Source organism: Ursus americanus, chromosome 9, assembly GCF_024610735.1.
Source record: "Ursus americanus isolate L20-20 chromosome 9, mUrsAme1.1.p, whole genome shotgun sequence".
Classification (NCBI taxonomy): Eukaryota; Metazoa; Chordata; class Mammalia; order Carnivora; family Ursidae; genus Ursus; species Ursus americanus.
This window is the reverse complement of record NC_142135.1, coordinates 38,282,770-38,300,685: the sequence shown is the minus strand read 5'-3', so window position 1 is coordinate 38,300,685 and position 17,916 is coordinate 38,282,770. Positions and strand designations below refer to the sequence as shown.

General features: G+C 37.8%; 1 protein-coding gene across 4 annotated transcripts in view; it reads left to right on the top strand.

The window, feature by feature from the left end:
• Window positions 1-17,916, top strand: part of CPQ (carboxypeptidase Q) — a 439,142-nt gene that overhangs the window by 188,837 nt on the left and 232,389 nt on the right. For all 4 annotated transcript variants that reach the window (XM_045805901.2, XM_087864711.1, XM_087864710.1 and 1 more), the window contains exon 4: window positions 8,340-8,547. In XM_045805901.2, coding sequence (XP_045661857.2) covers window positions 8,340-8,547 — 208 coding nt within the window. The remainder of the gene's footprint in view (window positions 1-8,339; window positions 8,548-17,916) is intronic.

Below are 17,916 nucleotides of genomic sequence, written 5' to 3'. Positions count from 1 at the left end.
TCCAAAAATAAATTCCACTTAGTCATGGTGTATAATCCTTTTAATATGCTGTTGTTTGCTAGTATTTTGTTGAGAATTTTTACATCAGTGTTTCTAAGGGTTATTGGTCTATAGTTTATTCCTCATAGTGTCCTTGCCTAGCTTTGATATTAGGGTAATGCTGGCTTCATAGAATGAATTAGAAAGTAATCCCTCCTCTTTAATTTTTAAAAAAGTTTGAGAAAGGTTGATGTTAGTTCTTCTTTAAATGTTAGGTAGAATTTGCCCTTGAAGTCATCATGTCCAGGGTTTTCCCTTGTCAGGAGATTTTTTGATTACTAATTCAGTTTCCTTACTATAGTTACAGATGTATTCAGATTTTCTCTTTTTTTTATAGTAATATTTTTTATTATATTATGTTAGTCACCATACAGTACATCCCTAGTTTTTGATGTAAAGTCCCATGATTCATTACTTGCGTATAACACCCAGTGCACCATGCAATACGTGCCCTCCTTAATACCCATCACCAGATTTTCTATTTATTCATGATATAGGGTTGGTAGGTTTTGTGTTCCTAGAAATTTGTCCATTTCATTTAGGTTATCCAACTTGTTAGCATATAATTGTCCATATACTCTTTTATAATCCTTTGTTTCTGTGAAATTGGTAGTAATGTCCCCAGTTTTATTGCTGATTTTAGTAATGTGACTGCTCTCTCTCTATTTCTTAGTCCATCTAGCTAAAGGTTTGTCAATTTTGTTGATCTTTTCAAAGAACCAACTTTTGGTTTTATTGATTTTTCTTTTGTTTTTCTATTCTCTGTTTCATTTATCTCTGCTCCAATCTTTTTTTAAAAATCTCTGTTCTAAACTTTATTTCATTTCTTTCACTAGCTTTGAGTTTAGTTTGTTCTTCTTTTTCTATTTCTGTTCCTTAAGTTGTAGAGATAGGTGGTTGATTTGCGATCTTTCCTGTTTTTTAATGTAAGCATTTATCACTCTAAACTTTCCTTTTAGCAGTGCTTTTACTGCATTCTATATATTTTGGTATGTTGTGGTTTTGTTTTCATCCATAGCTAAAAATTTTATAATTTCCCTTGTGATTTCTTCTTTGATCCATTGGCTGGCTAAGAGTGTTGTTGTTTAGTTTCCACAAATTTGTGATTTTTCATTTTCCTTCTGTCATTTTTCTAACTTCATTCTGTTGTGGCCAGGAAAGATACTTTGCATGATATATATACCTTTTTAAATCTGTTGAGACTCAGTTTGTGGCCTAACATGGTCTATCCTGTAAAACATTCCATGTGCTTGAGAAGAGTGTGTATGCTGTTTTTGGATAGAGTGGTCTGTTAGATCTAGTGGCTTTAAAACAATAATGTTCTTTAAGTCCTCTGTTTCCTTACTTATCTTCTGTCTGGTTGTTCTGTGAAAGGAAAGTATACACAAAATGACTTCTAAAGGCTGAAGGAGACATAAAACTGAAGAAAAAGATTGAGAAGTCCAGTTTGATAAGAAATGGTTTATCAAGGGGACTCATGGACAAAAGTGTGTTTTGGGTGGATACGAGGCGAGTAGATCTCTGAAACACCATCTCCTTTAGGACTTGCTTTTATCCCTAGAGGCTAGAGCTAAATGCTGAGGGACCACTCAAGAGGAGAACGTTTATGAACAGGTGTATGTCACAGGTTATTCTAGCCACTATTGAGAGTTGAGTATTGAAGTCTCAAACTATTATTCTAGAACTGTCTATTTCTACCTTCAATTCTGTCAATTTTTGCTTCATATATATTGGCTGACTGCCATTAGGTGCATAAATGTTCATAATTGTTAATATCTTCTTGGTGTATTGACCTCTTCGTTAATAGATAATGTTCTTCTTTGTCTCTTATAACCCTTTTTTATTTGAAGTCAATTTTGTCTGATATCAGTATAGTCATCCCTATTCTCTTTTGTTTAATATTTGCATGGAATATCTTTTTCCATCCTTTTATTTTCAAAATATTTGTGTCTTTAGCTCTAAAGTGAGTCTCTTGTAGATAGAATATAATTAGATAATTTAAAAAATCCTTTCTGCCAATCTCCACCTTTTGATTAGAGATTTTAATCTATTTACATTCAAAGTAATTATTGCTAAGTAGGGACTTATTTCTTTCATTTTGCTATTTGCTTTTTTTATGTTTTTTAGGGTTTTTTTTGGTCCCTCATTCTCTTCATTACTGTCTTCTTTTGTGTTTAACTGATTTTTATAGTGGAATGTTTACATTTCTTTTTCATTTCCTTTTGTTTATATTCTAGAAGTATTTCTTTGTGGTTACAATGGGGATTACATTTAACATCCTAAATTATAGGACTTTAATTTGAATTTATACCAGTTTAACTTCAATAACATATAAAAACTCTGATCCTTTTCAGCTTCATCCCCATGCTTTTTGGTCACTGATATCACCAAGTTACATCTTAATACATTATGTGTCCCCAAATAAACTAATAATTATTTTAAATGCATTAGTCTCTTAAATCATTTAGAAAACATGAAAGTGGAACTACAAACCATTGTTACAATAAAAATAGCTTTTATAATTGTCTATTTATCTTTATTGAGATCTTAATTTCTTTATATGGCTTCAAGTTACTGTCTAGTGTCTTCATTTCACCCTGTAGGACTCCCTTGAACACTTCTTATAGGGCAGGTTTACTTCACTATCTTCCCAGAATCCTTTATAATGGCTTCTTTTTTTTTATACTAATATTTTTTTATTATATTATGTTAGTCACCATACAGTACATCCCTGGTTTTTGATGTAAATTTCCATGATTCATGAGTTGCGTATAACACCCAGTGCACCATGCAATACATGCACTGGAATAGATAATGCTAAGTGATATAATGGCTTCTTTCAGTAATTTTGATTTGGATTTATTTATTTTATATGAAGCTGTATGTTTGTGAAAAGAAAGGTTTAAGATTAATATTTATAATTTTTAAATATGTAATGCACCATTTAGCTATTTTGGTCATTGCAAATGTTGGGAATATATTTGGCTGCAAATAAAAAGAAATTTGACTCATTGTGGCTGTTTTAGTCATGATTCTCTAGAAATAAAGAGAACCAGTAGGATATATCTATATCTATATATAGATATAGATAGTAGATAGATAGGTAGATAGACAGATGATAGATGAAGAGATTTATTATGAGGAATTGACTCATATGATTGTGGAGGCTGTGAAGTCCCAAGATCTATAGGCAGCAAACTGGTGAATCAGGAGAGCTGATATTCACGAAGTTGTACAACACCCATCACTAATTTTAGAACATTGTCATCATCTCCCAAAGAAACGCCATACCTGTTAACATTCACTGCCCATTTTCCTTGCCCCCAACCAGCTCTAGGCAACGTAAAATTTACATTCTACCTCTACGGATTTACCTATTCTAAACATTTCATATAAGTGGAGTCTTACAATATGTGGTCTTTTTTTTTTTTTTTTTTTACTTTTTTCACTTAATATAATGTTTTCAAGGTTCCTCCATGTTGCAGCATGTATAAGAACATAATTTTTTAATTGCTGAATGATATTCCATTGTAGGGACGTACACTTTATTTATCCATTCATGAGCTGCTGGACATAAGGGTTGTTTTTACCTTTGACTATTATGAATAATGCTGCTATGAACATTTGTGTGCAAGTTTTTGTGTGAATATATATTTTCATTTCTCTTCAGTATATACCTAGTAGTACATGTTTCACTTTTAAAGGAACTGTTAAATTGTTTTTAAAGTGACTACACCATTTTACATTCACATCAGCAATGTACAAAGATTTCAAATTTTTCCACATCCTTGGCAATACTTTCTCTGCCTTTTTGATCATAGCCATCCTAGTGGGTATGAATGGCGTTTCATTGTGGTTTGGATTTGCATTTTCCTGATGTCTAATGATATTTAGCATCCTGTTAGGTGCTCATTATCTGTATATTTTGTTTGAAGAAAGTCTATTCATATTCTTTACCCATTTTTTAATTAGGTAGCTATTTTATTTTTGAGTTCTTAAGAGGTCTGTGTATATTTTAGATATAAGTGCCTTATCAGGTACATAATTTACAAAAATTTTCTCCTATTCTGTGCATTGTCTTTTCACTTTTTGATGGTGTCTTTTGAAATACAAAGGTTTACAATTTTGGTGGTTCAATTTATCTATTTTTTCTTTTGTTGCTTATGATTTTGGTGTTGTATCTAAGGAACAATTCCATTACCCAAGGAAGGTCATGAAGTTTTAATGTTTTAGCTCTTACATTTAGGTCTGTGATTATTTTTTTTAAGGATTTTATTTCATTTTTATTTTTATTATTTTTTTATTTATTTTTATTTTTTTAAAGATTTTATTTATTTATGTGACAGACAGCCAGCGAGAGAGGGAACACAGCAGGGGGGTGGGAGAGGAAGAAACAGGCTCCCAGCGGAGGAGCCCGATGTGGGACTCGATCCCGGAACACCGGGATCACGCCCTGAGCCGAAGGCAGACGCTTAACGACTGCGCTACCCAGGCGCCCCTCATTTTTATTTTTATCTTTGTTTTTATTTTTTTAGAGAGAGAAAGGAGGTGGGGGAGGGGCAGAGAAAGAGGGAGAGAGAGAATCTTAAGCAGGCTCTACATCCAGCACAGAGCCTGACTCAGGGCTCGATCTCATGACCCTGAGATCATGACCTGAGCCCAAATCAAGAATTGGACACAGCCAACTTAGCCATCCAGGTGCACCCTGTGATTGATTTTTGTATATATATATATATATATATATATATATATATATATATATATATATTTTATATATGTTGTGATATATAGCTTTTTTTCTCTTTTTTCTCTTACATGTGGATATTTGGTTGGGCCCAGCACCGTTTCTTTGAAAATATTTTTCTATATCCATTGAATTATTTTGACACCCTTGTTGAAAATGAACTGACCATTCTTTTAAAGGTTTATTTTTGGACTTTAAATTCTATTCTATTGATCTATGTCTATCCTTATACCAGTGCCATGATTTCTTACTACTATACCTTTTTTTTTTTTTAATATCATGAAGGAGTGTTAGCTTTTGTCAAATGCTTTTTCGCTATCTATTGAGACGATCATGTGGCTTTTGTCCTTTTCTATTATATGATATATTACATTGATTGATTCTTGGATGTTAAACCAACCTTGCATTACTGGGATAAATCCCTCTTGGTCATGGTGTATAATCCTTTTTATTTGTTGCTGGTATCAGTTTGCTTATATTTTGTTGCGGATTTTTTTTTTTTTTTGCTTTTATATTCATAAAAGATGTTAGTCTGTAGTTTTCTTTTCTTTGATATCTTTGTCTGGTTTTGATATCAGTAATAGTGACCTTGTAGGGTAAGTTAAATTTTTGGAAGAGTTTCTAAAGAATTGGTATTAATTTTTAAACATAATCATTTTGATTTTTTTTACAGCTTCCTTTATAGTTTACCCTTTGCTATTGTTAAATTGCAGGTGGGGTTATAAGTGGGAGCAGGGAGGTAGTGTTTAATGCTGGTCATCCCCTATAGAACAATTGGCAATGAAAGTACAGGACTCTAGATAAAAGTGTTGAGTCCTCATTCTGCCCACTTCTACTAAACAGTGCTGGATTGCACTACTGGAGGACATTCTTAATTGCAGAAACAAATCACAAAGGCTTTTCTTTTTTTTTTTTTTTTTTAAAGATTTTATTTATTTATGTGACAGAGAGACAGCCAGCGAGAGAGGGAACACAAGCAGGGGGAGTGGGAGAGGAAGAAGCAGGCTCACAGTGGAAGAGCCTGATGTGGGACTCGATCCCGGATCGCCAGGATCACGCCCTGAGCCGAAGGCAGACGCTTTAACGACTGCGCCACCCAGGCGCCCCATCACAAAGGCTTTTCTATCTTGAATTCAGAACCATAGTTGGAAGATGCCTTTCAGTGCTGGGTTCCTCATTGGAGCCATGGGTACATGTCCAACTTACTTACCTGTAACTTATTGGTACAAATTTGTTCAGGAACATCATTTAAGCAAAACAAACGAGGTAAAGGAAAGAAAAGAAAGTGAGATTGGCAAACCAAGAAACAGACTCTTAACTATAGAGGACAAACTGATGGTTACCAGAGGGAAGGTGGGTGGAGGGATGGGTTAAATAGGTGATGGGGATTAAGGAGTGCGCTTGTGATGAGCACCAGGTGTTGTAAGAAGTGTTGAATCATTATACTGTACACCTGAAACCAATATTACACTGTGTGTTAACTAACTGGAATTTAAATAAAAACTTAAAAAAAAGAGCCTGTTGAGAAATGTTACACTGACCTCCTCTTGAGTAAGAGATTCTGAGAACAAAGAGAGTTTGTTGAATCCCAGACATCATGTAAGGTAATCTGAACAATAAATATTTGGATTGTCTTCCTACATGTTTCAGAGTACTTTTGGTCATTAATCACCCTACCAACTCAGGGAAATTTTCAGGGAAAAATTGCACTGAAGAAATAATAATAACTAGTATTTATTAAATAATTATAATATGCCAAATACTGTTTGAAATTCTTTATATATACTATCTTTTATCCTCATAGCAATCTTATGAAGTCAATACTAGTATTATTCTCTACTTTACAGATGTGGAAACTCAGAAACAGGTTTCATGTGGGTTGCTTCATGTCATAGTAGAACCAGGATTTGACCTAGGTTATGTGACTCCATAGCCCACCCTGAACCTGAAGTTAGAGTGGATTAGGTATATTCCAGAGCAGGGATTCAGATTCAGGGTTTCTGTATTACAATTTTTGAGTTTATAAGTCGTTTGTCTCTCTCTTGATGAAGACTGATATTTAAGAAATGTTCATAGAGGGTGTGCTAAGATGATGCTAAGGATTTGAAATTAGACTTTCTCTGCAGGGATAATGTAATAGACAAGTTAACAAAATAAATATTTAGCATTTATTGAGTGCTATGTTTCATGGCAAGTGATTCACTTGTATAAATTGATTGAATCTACAAAATAACTCTGTGAATTAAGTATTATTATTATCGCTCTTATTTATAGATGAAACCACTGAAGCATGTATATATAATTTGCCCAAGGTCAATTAGCAATAAGTGCCAGAGCCCCCATTTGAACCTAGATGATTTTACTCCACAGTCTTAATCATTTTGCTATGCAATTTCTCTAAGTAAGTAGTCACCAGACATATTGTCACAACAGTGCAGTCACACCAAGAAAGCAGTGATAAGACTGGATCATCATATTTATGCATGTCGAGGTTGGAGTCACATCTATAGGAGAGAAATGTGTTGTGGCTGAGAGAAGAAGACAGGGCTTCCTGCAAATATGAGGCAACCTGGACAAACATGGAAATAGGAAAAGAAAAATTACTGTTAAAAGGGAGGCCGTTAGCTTGTACCTTCACAGAAGATGGGGATAGGCTGATAGGGTGTGGTGCGCACTCTGAAGTTGTGCCAGCTTGGTCCCGAGGGAGCTGTGGTTTGGGAGGATTTGGAGTCATACCTCAGGAGCGAAAAGGGACGGTTTGAAAGAGCAATTTTAGAAAATGAATTTGATAAACTCAATTAGCATGCATAGAGATTGAATCAACACTAGATTAATAGAAACTTTAATTACAAGTGTTTCTAGTAATTTAAGAAGCATCTGGAAATTACCAGGAAAAACTTGACTGTTGGGGTAATATTTCTTTTTTAGTGCCAAAATTATCATAGTTTTCTTTTTCTTGTAGCAGTGAAATCAGGGACTGGGTTTATTCAGCACTTTTCTTCATGGAAACACCAATATTTCCCATTGTTCTACAGTTTTCCTGCAAAGTGTTCTACTACCAGTTCGGGGCTGCATGTTTGGATCTCTGTGTTTGAGTGGGAAGAGAGTATCCCCAGAGCCAGGCCGTGACCAGAGAGCTGGATGTATGTGGGCAGTTTTCTTCCAGATGTGTGGGTCGTCTGCAGTATAGCCTTGATGGGCTTCCGAGCTTTCTTTGTCTCCTCGAACACATGTGTTCACTCACCTCTTGGTCATGAAGGCGCTCTTAATGTTCTTTTGAGTTTGAGGCAGTTTGCGACTTTAAAGGATCATCAAATTACCAAAATAAATTTCATGTAGTGTTTTCCATGGGATGATCATTAAATTGAAGTTCTAAGTTATTTTTACCAAAAAGAAAAATTCACATCAAAAGCAAATAAACCAATATTGCCCACCCGTCCTATTTCTCATATGCAAACAAAGATCAGTGAGAGTCAAATGCCAAATATGGACACTTAAAAAAATACTTTTGGTCCATTTCTACTTTTAAGGTAACCTGGTGGCTTCTTTTCTCAAGTCCTCACACAGGTATTCAGGAATACCAGGATGGTGTGCCAAAAATCCCAACAGCTTGTATTACAGTGGAAGATGCAGAAATGATGTCAAGAATGGCTTCTCGTGGGAACAGAATTGTTATTCAGCTGAAGATGGGGGCAAAGAACTACCCAGATGCTGATTCCTTCAACACTGTAGCAGAGATCATTGGTAGCAAGTACCCAGAGCAGGTGAGTGGAGGAGGTGCATGGGCTGTCTGGGAGCAGGGTTTTGTGGTCAAGTATCAGTTTTTAGAGATGGCTGGACAAAGAGAGAACATGAATTTACAAAGATGGTCCTTATAAACTCATTGAAGGCAGGATCTTTATATATATGTATGTATACAATTATATACATATATGTTTCCCACCAAAAATTTTATATGAATTGAAGAGTGAAATAGGATCCATGGTGTGGAAATTCAACCTCTAAGTAGCTGTGCGCACACACACATATGTGTGCGTGTGTGTGTGCGTGTGCGTGTGTGTGATATTTATTCCATTTGGAGCCAGGTTGGCAATTGAGATCATACCGCTAGCTAATAGTTACTGTTCTCATTGTGTGCATTATGTTATTTGAGTCTTTCAAAACTCAGTGAAGTAGGATTTATTTTCATCATTTTACAGGTGAGGAAAGTAACATAGAAGGAAACTCAGGTGCCTGAGGTCTACACAGCTAGTAAGTGGCTGAGAAGGGACTCAAAATCAGGACCTTATAAATGTTAAACCAAGTTTTAAACCACAGTAATTTCCTGAAGTATTTTTTTTTCCTTAGCAAAGTTGGAAAATCAAATAATACTAGAGGTAAATTCAGACTCTGTGCTAGCTGAAGGTTAAATAAGTTTGGCAAGGTACTTATTCTCGGAGTCTTTGAGAATTTTTCTGCAAAGAAGGCGTGGTATATGTAATGTAGCAGGATTATTGTGAGGACTCCACTAGCCCCGCACATCAAACAGCCTAGCACAGTGTTTGCTACAATGCAGACACTCACTGAATGGAAGTTTACTTCATATGACACCAAGTATACCAAAAACCAGTCTGATAAGGTGTCAGGTGCAAATTTCCTCTGTTAGTAGTTATTGAAACTCTGAGAATAGCATGTATACATCAAGTTATTCCAGAGTTACAGGCTTGTATTTTGCTTAAAAAGGTAAATGGGATGAAGGAAAAAGTGAATAATGATGGAGAAACAAATTTTCTGTACATGTCCTAACTCAGGACCTCTCCCAGACATGAGAGCTCTGTTACAGTGAAGGTTTGTGTTATGTTCAGGACTCTTTTCCTCCTTCCCAAATTACATCCAGGATGTAGGCATGCATCAGCCTTAGGCTTGTAGCCACAGGGATAATGGAAAAGCAAGATCTCAGTAGGACCATAGGGAGTCAAATAGCTATAGAGAAACTCTAGTTTCCAATGTTGAGAAAACAAACAAACAAGCCCCTTGCCCTTTAGGAACCTGATAACCACAGAAGAGCTCAGAGTCTATATTCCAGGTACTAAGGAGTCAGACTCCTTAAAGTATAATCCTTACCAGGTATTTTCCCCAGTCAGTAGTTCCAGGATGAAGTGTTGCCATTGTTAAGGCTGCGAGCCGAGGGCAGGAAGGGTCAGGATTATCTATGATCCATTGTCTGGGTGAGCAGCCTGCTCTGATCCCTAGGCTGGGTGGCCAGAGGAGCGTGAGTTATTGGGAGCCTTAGTCGGAAGCAGCCAGGGCGTGTCAAGGTCTGAGCTAAAGGAGTTCTTGGGGCTGGAGCAGCCAGAAGGCTGTGGTAGTGCTGGCTCACACAGCTTCCTAAGGGCCACTGGTATCTTCTGGATGGGAATGCTTGGGCCTAATCCTCAGCTCAGGTTGATTAAAAAAAAAAAAATCAGCTTTATGGAAGTATAATTACATAAATTTACCAAATTCAAGCGTACAATTCATTGAACTTTGAAAAATGTGTGCAGTAATGTAACCACGACAACGCTCTTAATAGAGAATATTTTCATCACTCCAAACCTTACCTCGTGTGCCTTTGCTGTCCATCTTGTCCTCCACTCCCCTGCCCCCTGGTAACTACTAATCTGCTTTCTAGAACTAGAGTTTTTTCTTCTCTAGAATTTCATGAAAGTGGAACCATAGTGCAGTCTTCCGAGTCTGGCTCCTTTCACTCACATATAACGCTTTTGAGATTATCCATGTGGTTTTAGCAGTTGTCCATCCCTTCATATTGCTGCTGAGTGATATTTTATTGCATGGATATACCACAGCTTGCTTATCCGTTCAGCAGTTGTGGACCTTTGGGTGGTTTCTAGTTTTTGACTGTTCTGAGTAGAGCTTCTGTGAATACTCTTGTGTAAGTCTTTCCGTGGACCTACGTCTTCATTTCTCTTTATGTAAATGCCTAGGAGTAGAATTGCTGGGTCAGCCTGAATTTTAAGCACCCTGATCTCCACCAGGTGCTTCAGTATCTGTATTCTGTGGGGGTAGCATCTTCTCTAGGTGGGTAGATTCCAGAGAGTTCCCAAGACTCCAGATTAAACTTTTACCTCTACCCTAGCATTGCATAGCATTCCAGACATTGGTTATAAATACGTTGTTACCAAGATTCACAAAGGAGAAAATTAACACAAGTTCTCCCACAAAGAAGTCACAGTATTACTTCCACAGAAGGAATGTGGATGAGTACAGGGGAGGAATCTGCCTCAGAGTCTGCTTAAAACCACAGGGGAGCGGCAAGCATGTGCTCTTCCCTCTGGGCGTTAGGTGAGTTAACGATCCTGAAAAAGCATAGTCCATCCCTGAGAAATGCTGCCCCTTCCATGAAGATTCCTCAGGTAACCCTCCCCTCATCTCAGCACTGTGTGCTCTTATGTCATCTCCCGCCAGGGCTTGCTAACGCCCTGAGCAGGCACTCAGTTTACTTTTTTTCTTGCTTTTCATTAATGCCTATCCTAGGACTTGGCATGTAGCAGCTTCTCAACACATATTATGTTTTAGTAAAATGAAGAGAGGAGGTAAAGGAGAAAATGGTTGGAGAATTTTCTTAAGCTCAATTCCTTTTAAATCTAGAAGTTCTTCTGCCCATTTAGAATACTGATTGTCCATTGACATATTGGACATCACCCCTAAAGGCAGCTCTGTATTGTCCAAACCTGAACACCTCAACTCCTTCGAACCTGATCAGCTGCTTTAGTTTCTTGTCTCTGTGAAAGGAGCCATGTTTACCTGCCAGCACGGTTCAAGCACTTCACGTTAGTTTTCATTTTCTCTCTTTATCACTGACCTACAGCCAGGCACCACATCCCATTAAGTCTACTTTCAGCATGTTAAAAAAAAAAAAAGTCTGTTCCGTCTTGCCTTTACTGTCATCATTGTCCTAATTCGGGCCCTTGCCATCCCCCCCCGATTTTTCTTCTTCCAATCTCTCCCCTATTTTTGCAGTGCAACTCAGAGCTGTTTTAAAATGCTGATCTCTAACTGGTGTTTCCCTGCTGTCAGACCCCCTCTCCTGTTCCCTATAAGATAAAGGTTATGATAAAGATAAATACTGGGGTGAGTAATCAGAGGTGAGCAGAAGACAGAGGAAAAGAGATGTAGAGGGAGGGAGGCAGTTATAGGTAAGAGGAAATTATGTAGCAGAAAATGAATGCTCAGAAGCGAGCAGAAAATGAGACTGAAGGAGGGGAAGATACGTCTGATGGAGATTCAAATGCCAACTAAGAACCGTTCTCTCATTGGCTAGTGAGGGAGTCCGGCTCTCCTCAACTCCGGCAAACTTGCTGAAGATCGCTCAGCTTTGTTTTTAAGGATAAGTCCAGTAGTCCTGCCTTATCCGCGGTTTCGCCTTGCGTCGGGTCAGTTACCTGGGGTCAGCCACAGTCCGGAAGCAGATGCTCCTCCCCCTGCAGTAAGGTCAAGGCAGCAGCAACCAAGGCTACGTCACGTGCCTACCTCATTGCCCTCACTGCGGCTCATCGCGTAGGCATTTTATCCTCACACATCCTCATCAGAAGAGTGAGTACAGCACAGTAAGGTATTTTCAGAGAGAGACTGCATTCACACATTTATTACAGCATGCTATTATAATTGTTCCATTTTATTATGTGACTGTTGTTAGGCTCTGTGCCGAATGTAGAAGTTAAACTTTATCATAGGTATGTATGTATAGAAAAAAACTATAGTATAAATAAGACTCGATGTTACCGTGGTTTCAGGCATCCCCCGGGAATCTTGGAATGTGTGCCCTGTGGATAAGGAGGGGACTACTGTAATGGCAGCAGTGCCATAAACATTAGGTTATGTAGGTTGATAGTTTAGGTTGACTAACTTTTGTCTGACACATCCTCCCCACCTTGCTCCGTATCCCACTAAAGAGAGTGTTAAATAATGCTGTGCAAATGACTTGCAGTGGAAATTAGCTCTAAAAAGAAGGAGGGTTTATTGCAATTTCTATTATTCTGCGTGCAGATCAAACGTCCTGGGTGACTTGAGGGTAGGCTGACACACAGTGGCCGGCAGACACTCTTCCGTGCTAACACCCAGCACAACCCCTTATATCTCATTATTCATACACAGCACTTCAGTGAAAGAAAAGTGGTTAGCACATAAAGAATCCTTCTCGTTTGGCCCAAGAACCATAGACAAGGTGTGGTGATTTTCAGCTCTAGAAAAGTATATATGTGATTGATGGAGCATTAACACATTTTGAAACCCTATTGCATAATTCAGCCGTAAGCTCTAAGTACTGAATTAACCATAGGCTTTTAAAAATGATGGTAATACAAATACTTTATTGAGTTTCCATAGTGAAAACGGCAGAGTAGGGGTATTATGCACATTAATGCTACCCTCTTCCTAAGGAACCCACAGTGACACGTTTTGCCTCCTCCAAGCCCAGAATCATGCCAGTGTAGGGGGGACCCTGTCCTGCCATTAGGCCGAATAGCCCTTTCCTGGCTTTACTTTATGATGCGTCCAGGGTACTTCATTCCAACAAACAGGCAAACACAGAAGGAGTGTTGCGCTCAAACTGACCTGACAAAGGGACCAATGACCTGAAACTAGGGAGTTAGTGCACCTTGTAGGACAGACTCTCTCCTGAGAACAGATTCTCTAGTGTTGACTTTTGGGGCTGGCCCATTTCTTTTGCTCCTCAGTGATATTTCCTAGGCCTTATTCTGAGGTTTTACCTAGTAAATGCAGTATTTTAAAAATGTTAATATATTCCAGAAGTCTTCTGAGGGAATTGTGTGGAATAGTGTTTCAGATTTTTTTTTTTTGGTTGATAATATCCAAACCCATTTTGATAAAGCCTTGATGAGTGAAATTGTTTTTCTATACATGCATTTTTCCTATAGCAGTTATTTTCATGGATTCAAAGAACAACTTCAGTTTCATATGAAGTATTATTTCAAATATAATGCAGCACTGTGCAGGCCAGTGGGAAACATTGAGATGAAAGCTCTAGTTTGTTAACTGGATAGCTCACTTTTTCTTTGTGTGTGGTGGGGGGGTAGGGTTTTTTAATATCTACACTATTAGCATTTGGGGCCAAATAATTCTTTGTTGTGGGGTCTGTTCTGTGCGATGTAGAATATTTAGCAGCAGCCCTGGCCTCTCCCCCACACCCTATAACCATGACTGTCAAAACAACTCCAGACATTGCCAAATGTCTGGGACAGAAGTCACCCCAGATTGAGAATCACTGGTATGGAATAATGGAAGGAACACAGCGTGGGTGTTGCCACGCCTTGGTTCTGTTTTATTTCTGCCACGAATAAGGTGAATGACCTTGGCCCACTCAATTCTTCAACTACAGAATGGGGGACTTTGAGAAAACTCAAAGGTCATTTCCGGCCTTAAAATTACATTATTAAAAAAAAAACAAAAAACCTTGGGGATTATCATCGGACTGCTGGTACACACATTGTATGCTGTTAGATAATAACAAGACATAGTGGGAGCCCTTTCATTATTTGACAGAGTAGCGGTGTTGGTAAGTGTTTTGTTTGTTTGTTTTTTAACATTCTGTGTTCAGATAGAGTTAGGAACTCTTCTACTGAAAAAGTAAAATAAACTCTTTTTTTTTGTGTGTGTGTGACACTTCCTAAACTTTTATTATGTTAGTATACTCTGGGAATTTTAAAAAGTTTAAATATTTGTAATATTCCCCAAACTTTTTGAGAAACAGTAGGATAGAGGCATAAGAGTCACTGGGTAGCTTATGTTTTGGTGTTTATTATATATTCATTTAAAAAAACTGTTCACTCATTAATACAACACAAATTTATTGAGCACCCGGTATGTGTCAGGCATGACAGTTAGCAATAGTGTCGAGTGGGCAGCATTTAACACTGTAGTTAGAAATATAGCCAGTAGAATTCAAATCCTACCTCTTACATTTTCTTGGTAGGCCGTTTTGCCTTTCTGACCCTCAATATATATTGACCTTTACTGGAGAGGGGAGAGCTTATGCAGAAGCAAGGAGTTGAGAAATAGGAGGGGCACATCAGAAGGCCAGAGCACAGCCTTAACATGCCATGTGCAAGGCTGGGGTTTTGTCCTGTTGACAATAGGAAGTTTCTGAAGTGTTTTAGCAGGAGCTTTGCATTTTAGTACACTCTGGCCACTGTGTACATTAGAAGGGGCAAAGACTGAAATTCAGCTAGGAGATAGGAGGACTTGAACTGGGACAGTTGACATAGTGTTGGGAAAGAGGAGAAGGATTCAGGAAATATTTAGGAAATAAAATTGGCAGAAGTTGTTAAAGTTTGAATACAGGGGAGAAAAAGAAGGAAAAGTGCAGTTTGGGTGGAATTCATTTCTTAATTCTACAAGAATTTATTGAGCTCTTACTATATGCTGGCTGTATCACATTACCCTCATAGTACTTGGGGCAGAAGAGACAAGTAAGTAAACAAGTAACCACTGTAGAAGGTGGTAAGTGTCATTGTACGGCAGCTACGTGGTATAATAGGGGCTCATTTCCGGGTATAATAGGGGCTCAAACATCCTGGTCAGGGAAGCCAAGGAAGCCTTTCTGGAGAGATCCAGTTGATTCCTCAATGTGGTTAAGTAGTTAACCACAAGCAGTTAACCAAGCTAAACTTTATGGGGGTGGGGGTGGGATGGGGAATGCTCCAAGCAGAGGGAGTAGTATGTATGAAAGCCCAAAGAGTAGTGTTATTCTTTTTGTAAAGGAATGTGATGTGACCTCCTATAATGTCTAAATCTGTCTGATAACGAACCCTGTGTTCATGGAGTTATGCTGTAAAATAACCTAAAGAAAAATGAATGGCCTCTTCCACATGTATATGTTTTAAAAATAAATTATTGAAAAGCTCAGCAGTTCCTTTGGAAACAGCTTTAACGTTGATGCTGTCAAGACCTTGTTGAAGGAATAAACAAAACCTGATTGACCTGGTGAACAAAATCACGCCATACAGAATTGACTAGTTAGGGGCTGTATAGCAAATGCAGTTTTGCCTTGCATCTGAATATGTAGTCTGATGATCTGTAAAACCTCCTTAATGGGTACAGCAAGTTATTTTTGCCTGGGTGGGAGCCTTTTTACTAACTTAAGCAGCTGTTTAAACTTTCATAAGCAAAGTAATTATTAAATCTTTCATGAACATATTGGTTGGAACATTTGTGCACATCTTAACCTTGAGTTGGAAAGTTTTGGGGGGTGGGGTTAAAGAGTTTGAAGCTGGCAAATTTCATTCTTTTTTTTTTCTTTCTTATTATAAACTTTTTATGGCTTAGAACGAGCCAACCTAAATCATAGAAGGAAAAATACATGTGTGGCAAGCATGAGGCATTTCATTGTTTATTTTTCAAATTTCTGAAATGTGCTCATAGCTGTGCATGCCTCTGGGCTCATAAAGACAGCAAATGGAAATAGCTCAAGCCAGACAGGCTGTTTTAGATAGATAGCCACCCAGGTAGACAAGGCGGTCCTTGGAGAGTACTCTTTCCGGGACTCAATAAGTCATCCTAGTGGGCAAAATGGGACTTGCAAGCAAATGGGACTTGCCATCTTTCATAGATTTGAGCACCTTTCTTTTATTAATGATGGAGTCATTTAATAATAATCATAAGATGAATAATAATCCACATTTATGGAGTGCTTACCATGTGACAGGCAGTATTCTAGATGCTTCTCATGCATATTCTCCTTTAATTTTCACTGTGACCTTGTCAAGTAAGCCATGCTGTTATCCCCATGTTACAGGTGAAGAAACCGAGGCTTAGATCACAAAGTTCACAAAGCTTCTGCATGGAAGAGCTAGGAGTAAACACAAGTTTATTCTATCCTGGAACCTGTACTCTGACAATTCATTATCCTGAACTTCTTAGTCTTTTTCTATTCTAGTTTGTGAGATACTGCTATCTAAAGAGTTTCCTGTTTTACCCTAAGTGGAAAGAAAACCAGTACAACCGTCAGCGTTATTATCAGCAGCAACAAATGCTTGTTGAATACCTATTCTGTGTAGAACTCTATGTTACAAACTCAGGAAGTATTTTGAGGCAAAGAGATGGTAAAGGGCCCCTTGCATGGCAGTTAAGTAAAGCAGGAAGTGAATTCAGACTCTGTAGTACTGACCCAGTGCCTGCAGTGGTTTGTTCTGGCTGGCCCAGTACAAACATACCCTGCAGTACTTTACAGTTTGCAGTGTATTCTCACCTGTATTATCTCATTTAATCCTGACAACAGGGCTGATTATTACAGTTTCACTTTAAAGATGAAGAAGCTGAAAAGCTGGGGTAGCAATTCTTATATCAGACAAATTAGAATTTAAACCAAAGACTGTAATAAGAGATCCAGAGGGACACTATATCATTCGTAAGGGGTCCATCCAACAAGAAAATCTAATAGTTATAAATATCTATGCCCTCAACATGTGAGCAGCCGACTACATAAGCCAGCCATTAACCACAATAATCAGATCGATGATGATATATTAATAGTAGGAGATTTTAACACTCCACCCTCAACATTGGACAGATTATCTAAACAGAAGATCAATAAAGAAATAGGAGCTTTGAATGACACATTGGACCAGATGGACTTCATAGATATATACAGAACATTCCACCCTAAAACAACAGAATACTCATTCTTCTCAAATGCACATGGAACTTTCTCCAAAATAGACCACTGCAGTCCAAAACCTATGGGATACTGCAGAGGTGGTCCTAAGAAGGAAATACATAGCCATCCAAGTCTCTCTCGGAAAATTAGAAAAGTCCCAAATGCACAAGCTACCTTATACCTAAAGGAGCTGGAGTGAGAACAGCAAATAAAACCTAAACCAGCAGGAGAAGAGAAATAATAAAGATTAGAGCAGAGATCAATGAAATAGAAACCAGAAAAACAGTTGAACAGATCAACGAAACTAGAAGCTGGTTCTTTGAAAGAATTAATAAGATCAATAAACCACTGGCCAAACTTATCCAAAAGAAAAGAGAAAGGACCCAGATTAATAAAATCACAAATGAAAAGGGAGTGATCACGACTAACATGAAGGAAAAAGAAACAATTATTAGAAATTATTACCAGCAACTATATGCCA